Source organism: Saccostrea echinata, unplaced genomic scaffold (assembly GCF_033153115.1).
Source record: "Saccostrea echinata isolate AGI-Se365-2 ecotype Australia unplaced genomic scaffold, CSIRO_AGI_Sech_v1 ptg000054l, whole genome shotgun sequence".
In the NCBI taxonomy this organism is placed as follows: domain Eukaryota; kingdom Metazoa; phylum Mollusca; class Bivalvia; order Ostreida; family Ostreidae; genus Saccostrea; species Saccostrea echinata.
In genome coordinates this window covers 47,369,531-47,388,085 of record NW_026889803.1, presented here as the reverse complement: position 1 = coordinate 47,388,085, position 18,555 = coordinate 47,369,531, and the positions used below count along the sequence as shown (strand labels likewise).

The window sequence follows — 18,555 nt, the reverse complement described above, 5'->3', positions numbered from 1 at the left end:
CATGCTCTTCTTTTTTCCCTAAGCGGGGGACACAAATTCTCTGAATTAGCATGTTAGATTTTTTTCACTCTCTATTCCTAAACTTAACCGAAATGTTCTCTCTAGACTTCTTTCTTTGGGCTTTCCATTATTTATTCTCTATAGATTTTCCAATTTGTTTTTCTCTCTAGGTTTTCATCTTGTGTTGCCTATAGAGTTCTCATTTTTTTTTTCTCTCTAGACTTTTACCTTGTATTTCTCTGTGTTTGTTATCACCTGCCAGTGACCAATCATTAGAGTCATTTCTCGTCCATGTTGAATAGGATCAATGGGGTGATAGTGTGGGCAAAGGATAACATCAATCTCCATTATATTAATGTTATAAAAAAGCTTTTTCATAAAAATACCTCTGCATAAACCCATTATCTATTATTCAATCAATGAATTATGAACAAACTGTTAGAGTGTGAAATAGTCATTAAGTCATAGAAAATTTTTCATATTTGATATTTTTATTGTATCGTCAATGTCAAAATATAGGCATAGATGAACATTTATACTTGTAGATCATTAAAGGACTTAAACAAATTTCACTCCGAAAAGTAACAAGAAAAAACTAAATGGTGATGCATTTAAAAATGTCAAGGTAGTGTAAATACATTGAATAATATAATAATATAAGTAATAGTTAAACTTTCGATTTAGTTCTCTTAAATCAAAATTGTAAATCCCCTTTTTACTACCTTAATAAAATTTTTATCTAAAAAAAGAAAAGTATAAAAAGAAACAAAAGTTTGACCAATAATATCCACGCTGTCTCAACTTGACAAGACTTATTTTGCAGCCTAAACATCAGAAACATATGGATTTTAATCAAAGATAGATGTTCACACGAAGAGGCCCGCCTCTTTTTCCGTGCTTACGTCAGACCAATGGGGGACTGATGGGTACTATAAGTTATGAACAACAACCACCATATGCTGAAAAGGTAGAGCATCAACTTCAAAACGTTAACCCTGTCCGCCAACTACCTCTAATAAAAGATCTGCTTTGCGGCCATATCGAACGGACAAGAACCAGGGAGAGTGAGTCCGTCTTATATCTGGCGGCGGTGATTTAAACGCAGAGCCACAACCTACAGTAGTAGCGTACTAACAGCGTTTTATTCTGTGAGAAGCCTAACTATATCTCTGCAGTGACTATGATGACAATTTCTTGGGTCTCAATTCTTTGTCTTGGGCTGCTATTTATCAGGACCTGTGATGCTACAATACTAGAAGAAAGAGATAAGGTAAGATATAAATGAGTTTCTTTTTTGTGCTTAGGTGTATTTAAAAACACACACAATCTCTTCTTAATTCAAAAGATCATCAAGACGTACACATGTTTTCTCAATTTTCAAACAAAAAGGGTTGCTATCGGTCACTGAGGGGTGAATGTTCTGACCTTTAACTAGACGCTGAGCAGAAGCTGATCTGTCGAAAAAAATTTATCTCTCCTCCGTCTTTCATTTAAAATTTCTAAATATCTTTAATTTTAGTTTAATACATTCAGTTTAATACATTTAGTTTAATACATGTGTCCAAAAACTCAACATTTTTTTTAAAGAGAAATAAGATAAATTACATATGCAACTTTTGATAATATCATTAAAGGAACATGTGCTTGTTTTTATGTGTAGCAATGTACAAATATATAGCATTCCGCATTAATCTCATGACTTCTACAAATGAGTCTAGAAGTGACCAAGGTTTAAGTTGATGAGCACGATTAGCCACGTAAAGCTGTCTATACATGCACTTCCATTAACATCAAAGTCCAGTACTACCACCGAGGGATTCCCTCGAACATTACAGGGATTTTGTTAGACTCTTATAATTAAGGAAATGACGGATTAAGACAAGAATTATCACTCTACAAATAAAAATCTTCCTGTAGACGACAGCGTCCCATAAAGCTTAAAATGTTACTGTAATGAAAAAAAAATTGAGAGACAGAGAGACAAAGAAAGCAGTTCCGCAGGAAAAATCATTTAATATCATTCCAATGTTTTTAGAGTTCGATTTAAGTATCAATTGGAAATTAAGAACAAACTTAATTCTTAAGTAGAAAGACGTAGTTTGATACAAAACAAATATAATATTGGTAAGATTATTTCAATTCAATCAAAATTTTAAATCTGCACCTTGACTAGGCCTCAAAATCCACCAGGTGTACCTAAACCATAGCACACATTAACAATGTATACCTGTTCAAAAATTGTAATTAATAGATTGATTGTGTGTTGTTTTACGTCCGGTTCGATATTTTTTCACTCATACAGAGACGTCACCATATACCGGTGAAGGGCTTCAAATTTACACCTTTACTCGGCACTCAGGACCACTGAGCAATGAGGGTTCTTTATCGTGCCAACGCCTACCGCCTCGATTTTTAAGGTCTCATCCGAAAGACCCACACCTTTCACTCCAAAGTGCCGAGCGCTTGGTGAAGGAACAGTTGCTACCTATTTTTATCGACTAAGGTCAGTCACGGCCGTGATTCGAACACACGACCTTCCGATCACGGAGCATAATATATGTTTCTTAACAGACAAATAGAAAGATAAGCATTTTTTTTTAAATCCCTTGATAAGATTTTTTTATACATAGTTAAGTAAGAACGGTTTTCTGCGCTTAGTGAACTTCATTAAAATTATTGATTAAAAGATTTTGAAGGTACTTTATGTGATCATTTCAACGAATACCCTGCTCTGTTGAAATTAGTAAACAAAATTGCCAATTTGTTGAGATTAAACGTTATTTGTCATTAACATTGGTTTTTAGTCAAATATTCAGATTTGTTTTTGCCCAAACAATGCCAACAAGGCAATTAGTTCAGCCATTTTCATTAAGTGGAATCCGATATTAGGTCAAATTATTCCGGAAAAATCGTATGATCAATTACTGAAACGTGTTGACTTCTTAAAAAATACATTCAATTTAACAGAATAGCTTGAGCTACCGGGTTAGTTATGTTTCTTCACAAGCTACATTTTGTAATGATTCGCAACTTTAAATCGTTTAAATTTCTTTCTTTTTAAAATATAAGATTTGGAAATTCAATATTAAAAAAAGAACAAGTTTTTAAATGTTTGTCTGATCGCAAGAGGATTCATTCTCAACTCATATCGTATCCGTTATATTTAAGAGATGAAATAATTACTGATGACCAGAGTTTGCAATCACCAATCGGTGATTAAGATGTAGATGGATACGTGTACACTTTGTTTTTCGTGCTCATTAAGTCAGAATAGAATTGATTTAAATGATTCCTTTTGCACAAAAATATCTATAATCAATTTAAAGGAAAAAGGGTCATTCTTAATAGTTCTATAAACCGTTTTTATATATGAATAATACGGCTTTCAGGGTGATAGCTATGTATTAAAATCACAAATTACACACACAACAAATAAAAATAGCTTTTTGTATAAATACATGTACATGTACATGTATATCATAATAGTGTAAATTATTGCTGTATTTTATTGACATCAGTATCATGGCGCCCTAATTTCTTACGCTAAAATGAACTCATGGCTCTCTAATTGCCTATTCCCAGTAAACATTTGTCTCAGTCTTTGGGTTCTCAGCTGTTTTCCTCAAAGAATTGCTATACCGGGCCTCGGTTACTGATCGCATTAGGAAAAGCTTTTTATTTATTAAATGTGAATGAAACGCTCATAGAAACAAACCATAGTTATTGAAAAATGCCTTTGTGTCTTAGATAACATTAACTCTTTATAAAACCTGTTTCCTGTTTGATTTAGTTTATGTGAGTGACAAATCAATATGTTTTTTTCTTTGTACGCATTTTGCAACGACTTATCAAAAAAGTTAATGAATTAAAAGACACGTATTATGGCCTCCGACAGAGGTATTGCGAGGTCTTTTTCAACACTCTCCATTTGTCATATAAGATATTTGATTAATTTTACTTGCATCGAATATTAACCTATTGCAAAACAAAAAACCAAAAAAAAAAACACCTTTTCATCTGCAGTGTATTAATTAAAATTAATTTGAATGTGAGACTGATTGTCTATCATGACTGGTTTGAAATAGATGATAAAATTACTCTTTGAAACCCTTCTTAATTAGCAGAGGAATTAGCATACGTCTAACTAGGATATAACACGAATCTATTCTACGAACCACATTCAAGATTACCACCAGACAAAGAAGCCCGCCTCCCTGGTTCAACCATAAGATTCACAACAAAAGACCAGCCTTATTTATGACATACTCTACATTAATTTGATTACTGTAATGTGACCACATATATATTGTGTTTATTGTGTCGCATTGGTTTTTCGGGAGAGAGAATCGAGGAAAGTGGAAAAGGAAGAAAAGCAATTAAGAGAAAGTGAAAGTAGTAACGGTCATCTCAAAGAATTAGAACCGGAAGTTTTCGCCAACATCAACTGCGGCATTTATTACTATCTGTCCAGAGCTTTTAGACAAGATTTAAAATGGCTTTATAACTTAATCAGGGTCAATTAATCGATCTTATATATAAGTGTGTAGAAGTCGGGCAAATCCTTAAAAAAGATCATTGCCGTTTCTAAATGTACAACATATAGACGTGAAATCTTAGTTAAAATTCTGATAAACATATATTAATATTTAGCATAGATCTAGTGTTAATTCACTCAGTCTGTCGTTAACATTATGAGATCGAAATAAATTAGAGATCGTCACAGTAGCTCCGTCGCTCCGTTCCTTAAAAACCAAAGCAGACGTTGCCACGATAAAGATCCTTTACTGCTCAATGACACTATTTCACGAGTGAAGGTCGAAATTTCAAGCCCTTCAACGGTATATGATGATGTTAATATGAGTGAAACATTCTCAAATGGGACGTAAAAATATACAATCAATCAATCAATTGGAAGTAAGAGTAAATTCGGGCATTTCTTCTCATAGTACGGACTTCCGGATGATGTTGGCAATGATAACATAAGCTAAACCTCTTGATCATAAAACATCAAAGAAAATGGAGTTTTTTTCTAAGAAAGAGATTAATATTTGATTTTCAAAAAAAAAAAAAATAAATAAATAAATAAAAAATAAAAAAATAATAAAACCGAAAAGTCTCTGATATAGAGTTTTCTGTCAATTTAAAAATTCCACAGTGTGACACATCTGTTTCATATTTTACTAGAAAAAGACGATAATGGTAAATTGGTAATCTAACAACAAAGCTGTATGATAAATGTGATTACTTCAACTTTTCAATCGTCAACTTCCCTTACTTATGTAGCAATATACCCTTGTATCACCTGCATACGGGGTTTATATCTCTCAGCTGATTCTATACGCAAGGGTACGAACAATTTCTAAAACGAGGTAAGTAATAGACAAACACATTGATGAAACAAGAATATCAACAGTTTCTTTTATAGTCATCATTTCGGTATATCTATGGTCGATAAAATGACCTTGTCAGCAAATATAATCTATCATTAAGTCAAATGCCGACTGGCAATTTTCATACTATATTTTAGGTCATTATTTACACACTGAATTGCCTACGGATTTCCCGTTATTTCCTGATCATGACAAGGAGCACACGGCGGGTGTGACCGATCAACAGGGGATGTACACTCCTCAATTGCACCTGATCCCACTTCTGATATTTTAGAGATCCGTGTTTGCTCTGCTCCTGATTAGTATTGTTTGAATAGACTTTTGAGCTTGAATACTCTTTGTTATCTCCATATATTTCATTAAAGCTACTAAGATCTTAAGATTTAGAAAAAAAAATATATTCTAACAGATAAAGTCGGTTTTACTGTGTATTTAAATGTTTTAGGTATGTTTCTTCGTAACTCATCATACGTGAATTTAACCTTCTTTGTTCAAACTCCCTCACACAAGGAACCATAATGATATATCTTTGATTATACATGTTATTCTTAATAAACAGTTCTTATTCCTTTTCGTGATCGTGATCTTTTATAATTTTAGCTCTCCATTTTTCACTTAATTCGTTGATATACTATATGAACTGAAGAGGACTGTCATCATTGATTTCAGTGATTGATCACAGAGAAACAACATGCTTATGCTTTTATATACCATTTCGTGATATTATATCTCATCCCAAAAACAACTTAATTGGTTATTCCTTGTCTGCAAAACACAAAGTAGTCCATTCTTTCCTTTTTTAAATATCTTTTATGTTTTAAGTAATAAAAAGGTGAATATAACGGACAGTGGTCAATCACATTATACTCATACTTCTCATACACGATGGACAAATTAAAACAGGTACATATGGGAACATCAGTGGTGAAATCAGGTGGCTAGGAGTATGTCGTTTGGTCACTCCCGCCGTGATCCCTCTGTATTGAACAAGTAGACGCATTCATACCTAGACAATATTAGTATAAAAATAATCCCTAACAATTGGTATGAAACTTCTCAGTCAACAATCGACCCAAAACAAGGTCATTATAATGACCATAAAATTCGCAAAATGTTGACTTTTTATGAGAAGCCACTCTAAAATCTTAATTTGTCAGTACCATGCCTCAGATTAAAAATTGGTTGTACATAAAACATGTTACATGTAAATTGTTCACATCCAGAATCAGTTGGGTATGCTAGTAATGAGGGAATTGCTAACCAAATATAGGAAGTTGACGATGGAAAAGCTAGTCATCTCTTTATTAAATAGTTTAGGTCTTAGTTTGCCATTAACATTTCCTAATTTAGTAAAACATCTAAATATGACACAGATGTAACAAACTTCATTATAGTGTCTTTTATTTAGGGTTCACAGGGATATATGGAGTCGTCATGTGAACGAAAATGAATATTGTTAATAAATATTACGTTGTCGATATATCCAAATATCAAGTTGAAGACCAAAGCAAGTTTTTCCTTCTACATACATGTAAAAAGTTTTTGAATAAATTCTGCTTCATAAGAATACACAAAACAGTTCAGCTATTAAAAGGAGCACAATTTGAGCTAATGAGACTTCCAAAACATTTTAAAAGTTCTTTGTGCTTTTTGCAAATCCATGTAATCTTTCTATTTTAATACTTCTAATCAACTGAAGACAAAAGAATTAGCATTTTACCTCTTTCCTAATTCTAGAATTCAGGAAAAAATTAACACTCTTTTTTTCATTTTGACAAAGTGTCAAAGTGTTATCTTTCTTATTTAGCCCATCGTCCGTCATAAATTCAAAACAGAAATTAAATGTCACAATTTGAAAGATCGGAGCACCTTAAAGTTTTTATAAATAAGTACAGGATTACTTTAAAGAATTATGGAACATCTGTATATTTTCGTCGACAATAAATCCTGTTTCATTCTAAATTGAAAGTTATAGTTATATTATTTATCCCACTTGATTTCTAAATGAAATGTAATATTTCTTGCGTGAACAATGATGGTTATATTGTTAGAATTACTTTTCTTTGAAGCATATTAGGAAAGTAATAAACAGAATATTGCATGAGAGATAATTTAATTTTGTATATTAAACGATGGCTATTCAGTGCAAGGATTTACCATCGCGTGCTATCTTGGGGATCTCTTCAATGAAGCTGTTCTCTTGCGTTATAGCAATAAAAGCTTTTTCGCTTCTCTTTAAGTCCTAATTCTGTTGATAATCAACACATAATTAATATATATCTCTTCACTGAGAGAAGTAAAATTTTTATATCATATCTGTAAGAAATCAACTTAAGATAATAAAAATTGCATTGCGTCTGCCTCTCCCTGTTTTCAAATTCCAAACATCAAAGTAGAAAGTAATTACGCACCATATTCTTTATGCAGTTGAGTTCAGCCTTATTTCATCTTGTTTTGTACATTCATCAGAACATCCGTGAACGTCAAGAACTTTTAAAAATTGTCAAATGAACACTATTCAGGACACCATTTTACAAAAAAAAATAAATAAATAAAAAATAAAAAAATTCTAAAACACTTATTAAATGCAAATATTGGAGAATAGGTATTTCATGTACATTTATTATTACATGTATTAACTAGAATGAATGTTTACTTTGTTTTTGTACATATTCAAATAACAAATTTAGATATAAACATGTAAAAATGAAAAGTAATTCTGATTGTATGTTAGTATAAACCTCCTGAAAACTAAATATTTTTTAATAGAAAATACGAATCATAATTAATAGCTATCAGAGGTTTGATTTCGTCTCGAGTAATTATAAGTAATGAATCTTTATTATTTCTTGTAAATGGTCGTTTGAAACGGCAAGAAATTCGCGAGACATCTATTTCCTGAGCTCTACTAATTTAACTCACCAAGCGTGATCTTCTGGCTGTTTGATAAATCTGTTTAATTTTCAGTGTTATTTTTCATTAAAGTTGATGATCACGATTATAATTAACTCATCGAAGACTACAATTACGTAGCGGAGCGAGATAACAAACTGGTTGATTAGCGTCATTTTTGTTTTAAACGTCATATAGGAAAGTCTGTATGTATTACATGTATCCTGAATTTACCTTTCTTAAATGAGAGGGAGAAAGAGAGCTAACTGATAAGGTTAGTTCATCATTTATCCAAGGCCATGGTTATTAACTTAACAAAGACCAAAAAATCGAATGTTTTGATTTTCATGAAAGTGTACTGGATTGTATCTATCCATTATTTGACAAGCCTTCATATATCGTAATTAAATTTTGCCGAAATTCTTCCAGAGATGATTTTTGATGTGTCATTTCCTGTCCAAACTCTCAGACAAATTATTAAAATGAAATGTAAGATCACACTACTTATTGGTGATTGTCGATCTTATCTGTGTTCAGTTGTCTGTTACTTCTCACAGAGCGGTTCTTGGTGGCTATCGAAAAAACTTAGTGTTAGAAACACTCTGTCAGATAGATTTTCTGACGTTTCACATAATACATTACGCTTGTTCAAGAGTAAAAACTAATTTATTGAATTAGCTTATGAATTTTAATTAATGAAGGCAAAATTAATTTAGAATGAAACATTCTAAATACATGTATCCAAGTGCACAGGCTCACGCATTCTTTACAAATGCAAAATTATTTATTTATGGAGATAGTTTTGAAACTTTGCTGTTCAGTGCAATGACAATTTCGTGAAAATTTAGAATTAATTTGAGCCAAAGTTGTTCGTTGTCTTGTATTGACAATGATTATCTACTTCGTTTTTAACGTACATTTGTACGTAGACAATGTTTTTATAGAGCTACATATACAGGCATGACTGATGAAGTCCACTTATAGAGTAACTATATATGATGTCTTACATTTTATATTACCTGGACTGCATTCCAAAATTTTCGGAATGAACATACTTTCTTTGGGCAATCTAAATATGCCCGTACCGTGAATATGTGTTATATTCTGATAAAGTATTTTTTTTCAAACTGCTCATGTGAGTACAAAGTACAAGAAAACAGGATGACGTGAGCTTTAAGGCATACACAGTGATTTACTTTGTCTTAAATGTCTTCCTATCAACAATTCATTCGAGGTGCTCAGTGCTACAAAACAAAGAATTTAGATCAATTTTCATATTGGGATGGTTTTAATATTAAAAAGTATAAAATTAATAGCCAGGTGATGTTTGAAATATGTATTATTTCCCCCATAGTTTTAACATATTTCTCAAACAAAGCAATTTATAACTTGATTTCAAGTATAAAAGTGAATCAATTCAATGAAACATTTAACGAAAAATGTAATTTCTAGGGCAAGATGAAGTAGCCTTTTTTTATTTCATTAAACACTGGAAAAACAGTGACGCAATCAGTTGCAATATATTAATAATTCACTTTCACGATTGCAACAAAGAGTGGTTTATTGGTGGACGAATAAAAGACAGCAAAAATTAACGCGCAGTCATAAAACAAAAAGCGTAATTAAAATTTCATCTACATGAGTGGCCATATTAGACACGCTGGAAGAGTTCCTGGTAGCTAATCCAGCATCTGTTGTTCATTTGAACAAGAAGATTAAGCAAACACGACCAATTCTACGGATTGGTACGATTTAAGGTCCTACACTAACCACAAATTCAACAGTTTTCTAATTAGTTAGGTCCCAACTTAATTAATCAATGCTGGTATCTGTGCACAATGGCATTTTACCGAAGGTGCTTGCACAAACATTTCTCGTCAGACTGTTTGCATCTGGTTACCGTCACGGAGTTTTCAAATTTAGAATTTCATTTCCGTCTACTAACTCTGTTTGTTGGCAGGTTCTGTACTTCGGTAAAAATGGAACATCAGAATAGCAATTTCATTTGTATGAAGGATTTAAATTTTTTCCAAATTTGCCGGTTTATATTTTATCATCAGAGAGAGAGAGAGAGAGAGAGTAAAACATTTTTCGTGTGTTTTTTAAAAAATCTTTTTTGCTCTCCCGGGCCCAAAATTGGACTAATAAAATCTTGTATACTTAAAGAATGGGTGGGTTTAAATATCCAGTCTGTTCTAAAGAGATAATGAAATTTTAACCGAGGTCTATCAATTTCAAAATTCAGTAATATAATATTTGATCCATATCTGAAATTAAATATGGTTTTGAAAACTACTGATTTCACATCTCCTTTATAAATGTTTGTTATTCATAAGCCCAGGGTATCGAGTTAGTCTTTTTCGGGGGAATATTTCAATTACTCTGTGACCTAAAGAGATAAATTGAGAATATTCAATGTGATGTACTGCATATGGATTTACATTTTACTCGTAAGGCAGCATTTGTACTTTCATGACTACGAAGTGAAAGGGAAAGTAATTTTTTTTAAAAATTCTCATTTGTGAAATAAATTTTATATGGCAAGTTTTATGGTCGATACAGTGACCTTGTCAGCAAATAAAACCTATCATTAAGTCAAATGTTGACTGACGTTTTTCATATAAATTGTTAGGCCATTATTTACACACTGAATTGTCTACGGATTTTTTCCGTTTTTCCTGATCATGACAAGGAGCACACGGTGGTCGGCAGGATGCTCACTCCTCCATGGCACCTGATTCCACCTCTGTTTTTGGAGGTCCGTGTTTGCTCTGCTCCAGATTTGTATTGCTTAAATGGACTTTGAGCTTGAATACTGTTCATTATCTCCATATTTCATTTTATTAAATTCCATTTCCTCTCATTTATTTTGGTTCTGTTTGATTTTCGTAAATCACTATAACACAAATTAGAAATAAAAATGGTCATTTATTAACACAAATTAGAAATGAAAATGGTAATTTATTAATTGAAAATTATCTAACAAGAACATAACACGGATGTTTATTAAAAACATATATTGTCACATCCGAGTCATAAACATATTGCCTTGTAAAAACCATTCTGCCATCATGAACACAGAGTATAATATAATATATTCAAGGTTATGTTCTTGAAAATCAGTGGTGGAGGACCAAAAATCGCCCCATATCCAATTAGCTAAATTAAGATACATGTATCACAACGCATGTTTTAAAAAAAGAAGCATATATTCTTTGTTATGTTTTTGAAAATCATAGGTGGGGACCAAAAATTGCCAGACATCCAATTAGCTAATTAAAATACATCACACCACATTTTTTAGAAAGAAGCATAAAGTTAAAAACAGCACAGAAAAAAATTAGCTTAGAAAACTGCACCTGGAGGTACATGTATAAACTGATTGACTAGATCAAAACAATTATTACAACTGATGCTTAAACAATGCCATGAACATTAGCTGTAATTTAATAGACATACATATTGCTTTACATGGTTAGGGAGGGAGGTGGGCTGTGAAAAAACTCGCCCGCGTTGCGCAGTGGTTAGAGTGTCTGCTTTAGAGTGGCAGAGTAAGGAGCTGTGTGTGAGTGAAAAATTCTTGAGAGGGACGTTAAACAAAAAACAATCAAACTTCCAGCTAAAATAACAGCGTTACTTCTGTTTGGGATGCCCCCTAGCGGTGACCAAGATTGGATAACTCTTCCTAATTATTTCTTAAGTAGGAGATACACTATAACTCTTTGTTTAAAATGGTTGCCAAAAACACATTTATGTTTATAAATGCTAATTTTTGTCAAATCAGATTTCCTCTCATGTATTTTGGCTTTGTTTGATTTTCATAAATCACTCATATTCATATAAAGAAAAATTGTGTTATAGTATGAGAAATGATCCCTTTTTGCCCTCTTTAGTGTGTATATGATATGATTTCAATCTTTGTAAGATCTTTGCAAATTTTGAAAAATTTAATAAAGTATACATTATATGTTAGGTGAGATATCAAATAGAATTTTGTTATGATTCAGGTTTAATGTTTCAACTTCATATTTGTTACACTATACAAATTTCACTCGCCTTGTTCGCCCATCTTCTTAAGCAAGACAAATTCATATCTAATTTTTAGTAAATCATGTCTTGAAAGCACTGTAACCCCCACCCGGCCCCTTTACAATCAAGGAAAAGAAGTAATTTGTAGAAGGTCGAAACAATATCGCAGAAGCATTATCTCATCTTAAAGCAGAAAAAAAATGAGTTATTTTTTTTGAAAATATTTATTAAGTAAAATGACATATCATAAATAATTTATGCAAAGGATTGCTTTCGTTTTTAGTTACAAAAATGCAAATCTTTCACTTTCCTCAATGGTTGTTACGGCCTTGCAGAGTACATATATACTGCATACATTGATACAGGGAAAATGCACAACGAATCCTGCTTCAGTATCTCCGAGAGAACCCGACTCAGTTATTCCGCTTTGGACATTGCATGCGATCTTTTAAAAAATCGATATTTTTTCCTTGTTTCTGAGTTTCGTCCCTTTCTTCATAGTTTGTAAGCTCATGAAGCTGTATTCAGAGAATAAAGGCACACATTTGTATATAATTGAAATCTGATTGAATGAATGACGTATATGTACCCTCTTGTACACTGTATTATCTATAATTTAAGAGACCTTAGCAATTAGGATCTGCTAAAATTTGTATGTATACATGTATGTATATCAATAAACCAAGTAAAAATTCTGATAATACTGAAAATAGAAATATAAAAAGGAAACTGGGATTAATGGGGAAAAGGTAGGTTTTACTAGTGCATAGATACACATGTATGTTTCACACCAAATTACAGTCAGCATTTAGCTATGTACTAACCAATCATAAAATTTACTAGGTACTTACATGTAACAAGGTCTGGCCAGTTTTTGTTGTATTTTTATTTTGACATCGGGCCTTATAAAAACTCAGGGTTAGGGTTAGGGTATAACTTTTGAATTGCATCGAAAATTGCAATTCTTTTAGATTATGCACATGTGCATACAAAATTGAAAATGTTAGCTACTTTCTGCAAATATAGTGAACATATACCGAATCATAACATATCAAATCAGATAGGTAAATTTTTATTAAATTTTATGTTTTTTGTTGTAAATCGACATATTATATACATGTACATGTTAATGTTGAAGTTGATTTTTTACTATTTGTATATTCAGCTATGTGCAGTATGTTTTTGAGTTAAGAACACTTAATTTTTTTAGTACATTTAAAACTGTTTAAATATTGTTAACATTATTTTATTAAAATAAATAGTGAGATTTATTGAATCTTATTTAAAATAAGGGTAAAATGACAAAAAAATGTTTTTTTTCGTGTTCAAAATTCTTGATGAACGAATACATTATATTTTTCTTTCTTGTTCGATTTGCTATCAAAAAATAATATTATAGGATTGACTATATAAATTATTTTGTTCATTGAGAAATGAATCTAAAAAACGAATCGCACACTTTATGAAAGCCGAAGGCTTTCATAAAAAAGTGTGCGATTTGTTTTTTAGATTCATTTCTCAATGAACAAAATAATTTATATAGTCAATGCTTATAATTCAATTTCAGCGAAAAACATGTTTCTTTTCATGTACATACTCATTATTTAGCTAACTCAAAAAATTGTGCACGGAATTTACATGCCGACAGGTGCGTAGAAATATATCGATTGGAAAATTACACGATTCTTGGGAGCGGATCTAAAAGCCTGTAGTACACAAGGCGGGTATTATTTTCTTTTAAATGTCATAAAAATAAAGAATTCCCCGTTATGTTTTATTGTCTTTATAATGATTTACTAAGTTATCGATTACGTGAGTTATGAAAATCTTCACGCGCAATTTTTAAAAGCGATTACACATAAAGCATGCAGAAACTTGCTTTGTTGTCGGTAAGCAAACGGTCAACGGTAACACGTCGAGTGGAGTGCAGTGGAATATTAGAAAGAGATATCTTCAGGTTTAAAAAAATCTAGAAATAAACTTGCTTGTCGATACACCTTAAAATACACGTACAACTTGTGACAATTAACATGGTTAATACCCTGTATAAGTTTGATGTGCAGACGAAATACTTGCGAATGTGATAATAACACTCACATCAGGAAAACTTAGTCTAAGGTCCTTCTTATCATTTAATTTTCATAACCTACATAACAATTTTTTTTCTAGTTTGGTTTTCAATTTGTACTAAATTCAATGTAAATTCTTTCTTTACAAATAAAAAACGTAAAACACGTGCTTCTTTACAGAGTTATATCCCTTGCCATCCCCGGCATTACCCATTGACAACAATTACTTCGCTTAATAATTTATTTGAATATTTTTCTTTTTTCTTCTCAACAAGAATTTTTATTGTATGATTTAAAAATAGAAATATATGATTAAAATATTTCCTTTAAAGCACAAAAGATCTACAAACATGAAAAGAACATTGTCGTACGTTTTAGAGACTATTAGTTTATAACACAGTCGGGTTCATACTATTATTGGAATGACAAACACAAACAACAGCTGTATCAAAATAAATAATGAAAAGTAGTTCGGTTACTAAGACATTACATTCATTGGAAAATGAACAGAAAAAATTCACCGTAGAAGTACATTAGTTCAAAGTGATGAAAGTAAGGAAAATTGAATTATTAAGAGTTGAAACAGCATAATGAAATTATAAAGTATCACCCGAACCCTACTGTAAAAAACACACAAGGCTCTGCTAATTAGTTTGTCATCACCTACACGAATTTTTCCCTGCACTTTTATAAGCATTTTAGTCCTTTGTTTCAACATACGGTTGATGTGACACGTACTCGGAATTAACATCTTATTCGATAGAAATCGAAATCAGTGAGACTTAAAGATCAGAGATCAATAATTTATTTATTTCAGTTGATTACATGGCACACATAAACAGGACGAGAACTTCTGTCGTCTATATACAGAAGATAATGGTAAATAAACCAATATTTCACACAGATAAATTATGTAACAAGGTCAATTAACAGCCCCTACCATCAGGCCAGTGGTCTCCACTAAGTACAATTGTTTCCTGTAATAGCCTTATAATTCAATTGTTACCATACTCTGATCAAGGAACTGTTGGATAGAATCAGTTGTAAAGAACTGCAAAGCCTGCAAAACAATGCCTACACACAGATCTTTTAGCCTTAAAAATCGGATTTCTTGTAGAATTCAATTTCTAACTTATACCATTGACGCCTCAAAAATACATCAACGCAGCTAATAGGATTTTGAATATTGAAAATTTAGGAAGTGTTTTTAAAGCTTTCTCAAATATCGACGAATCCCTTAACTTTTGTTGCTATCAAAAATGAATTACACTTTAAGAATCTCTGTTTGATTTGTATGAAATAAAACGACTGGAAAAAATTTTCTTATCAGTTGTAAGCATTCGCTAACATAGTTATACTTCTAACACACTATCAAAATTCACAACACAGCAATCGTTTTTCTTAATCACGTGCCCGCTAAGCTCCTAAAGGGTCAAATACATGGGTATTGACTTAAAGCCTAGGTCTCTAATTAGTCGTCGGTTACCGAGGAATTGTCTTTCTGGGAGAACACCCAGTGTCAATAATTCATTTATGTCTTGATTAAAGTAATCCAATAAGCCGGGGGACAAGTTTACGATAGCCGTGGAAAGATTCACCACTCTAGTATAGTTACAAAACCTATAATTCTATCCCCCGCCATCCAGCCATGAAATACAAGTTCTTTACTGAATAAAACTGGACATCTCATGTAAAAAATCTTTATCACTTGTTTTATTTTATATTCAAAGTAAATTCATGCAATCATATTTCTTTCTTTAAGGTAGAGAAAAAGTAGATGGGCGAACAAGGCGATTAAATGCTTATTGTGCGACAAACATGAAATTGAAAAATTGAATTTCAATGATGAAAATTTTCTTTAATATTTCATTTAACGTATAATTTGATGTAAAATCTCCACAAATCGCATCAATCTCACAAAGATTTTAATCATTCTTTTATGAAACAGCCTGCATACACCAAAGAGTGATCAATTCTTCATACAAAAATACGCAGAAAAGTTTTGTTTGTCAAAATTTCATACTTTTCAATGACAAAAATTTTACTTTAAATAGTAATTTCACAAAATGAATATGACTTTTATAACTTTAAAGCCATGCTGCATTTTGCACGCCTTGTTCCCCAATCTCCTTTGTTGGTGAAAATAAACATGTATTTTATTTTATATTCATAAAACAATCAACCGTTACACAAGAAATAATGTAGGCAAATTTAAGCAACATAAACATTACTTTTTACTTCTTTTTAGACTCGAAGTTACGATCCTTCAGAAGACAGTCAACTACTAGAATTACTTTTGGGATGGACTCTCACCACGCCAGCACCACTCTCCATGACTACATTGCCTCCCCTTGACAATCTAGGCGGCACCATCGTACATAAAGGTTACAGGGAAGCAGGAGACAATCTAGAAGACATCTTTCAACAGGAACCAGAACCCATCGACAGTGAAATTGACAACAATACCCCATCAGAGAGTCAAAATAGTGATGTCCTAGATCTTTTTCATCAAACGTCCCCATCAGAGAGTAGAATTGATGAAATCATTCGTGGCAAGGATTTCTCTAGTGACAATGAGAAAAGAGCACTTAGCAGTTTAGGTGGATTTTCCCTTCATGGATATAAAAGAGGACTTAATTCTCTCGGAGGCTTAAATCTTCACAACTTTGCAAAGCGGGGACTTAGCTCATTAGGCGGAATGTCTCTCCACAATTTAAAACGTGGGCTAAGTAACCTAGGAGGAATGTCTCTGCACAGCTATTATAAAAGAGGGTTAGATTCCTTGGGTGGATTCGGACTGCATAATTATAAAAGAGCTCTTAGTTCTCTTGGTGGTTTTTCCCTCCATGGTTACAAGCGAGGGTTAAGTTCTCTTGGAGGAATGCCATTACACGGAGGTTTTAATAAGCAAGCTCTCAGCAATTTGGGTGGAATGTCTCTTCATGGTGAATTCAAGAAACGAGGTCTAAGTTCTCTGGGTGGCATGTCTCTACATGGTGGATTTTCAAAACGAGGTCTAAGTTCCCTCGGTGGTATGTCACTACATGGAGGGTTTTCAAAACGAGGACTGAGTTCTCTTGGTGGTATGTCACTTCATGGAGGATTTTCCAAAAGAGGTTTAAGTTCTCTTGGTGGTATGTCACTCCACGGTGGATTTTCAAAGCGAGGCTTAAATTCTTTGGGTGGGTTTAGTTTACATGGGTACAAGAGAGGTCTTAGTAGCCTAGGTGGAATGAATCTTTACAATTATAAAAGAGATATGAGTGATTTAGATGGTAACACTCTTCCAGGACTTTCTAATACGAAACGAGACTCGATGGAGACGATGCCAGAAAATGTTGAATCTAAACACAAACGATCAGTTGACAATGAATCAAATACCGGACATAAAAATGTATAAAATTTTGCAAATTTTTGTTATATAGATTGGTTTTTATACATATCAAGTGATGAAACGGCGCATATGTGGGATAAATGCTATCACCAATATAATACAAAGTTTGTTCTCTTTTTCCAAGGAATAGAGATACTTCGTTTTTCCGTCCTGGTTTGGTTTTAGAAATCACAGAAAGACTGTATACCCTTCGGACAAGCAGTGTATGAATCCATTTCCGTAAAAGTGGCATATCACTGGTATATACATGTAATATATATTTGAAATAGTAAGTTCATCTCTTTTGAAATTATCGCATGATCAGAGATATAATTATGTCAATAAAATCATATTTTCGACAATTACACTTTGTATTGTCCCTGTGTATTATTGTGTAATATCATTTTAAGTTCACTCGGTTGACCTATTGCTAGTGGGTTCTTCTCGTGCTTTGTTTGTAATCTTGTGAACATTTTCAACTTCCCTGAAATAGCAGCACATATTTTAACTCAGTTTGGTACGTAGCATTAAGGATATAGAGGAGGAAAAATAATTAATTTCATGGTCTCAGCCACTATGGGGCCTGGAATATAACCAAACCTTCTTTAAAATACATCTTTGAAATCCCTAAAGACGTACTTACGAAAAACTATTTGTATTTTGGCAACTCAGCTCTCTACAAAAATTATAAAATGGTCATTCATGGGTGCAATGTACAGGCCCGAGGCTTTGACTTAAAAGATAATATTTTGAAATACTACATTAAACTTATGAAATTCTTTACCAATGAACATCTAGCAGA

General features: G+C 32.4%; 1 protein-coding gene across 1 annotated transcript; it reads left to right on the top strand.

Annotated features, from left to right (window-relative positions):
* Positions 1-983: 983 nt before the first annotated feature.
* On the top strand, positions 984-18,085 carry LOC133205737 (feeding circuit activating peptides-like). Its single transcript, XM_061341604.1, has 2 exons — positions 984-1,270; positions 16,629-18,085. Exons 1-2 carry the CDS (start codon positions 1,181-1,183, stop codon positions 17,778-17,780), a joined length of 1,242 nt encoding a protein of 413 aa, XP_061197588.1. The 5' UTR covers positions 984-1,180; the 3' UTR covers positions 17,781-18,085.
* The last annotated feature ends 470 nt before the right edge of the window (positions 18,086-18,555 follow it).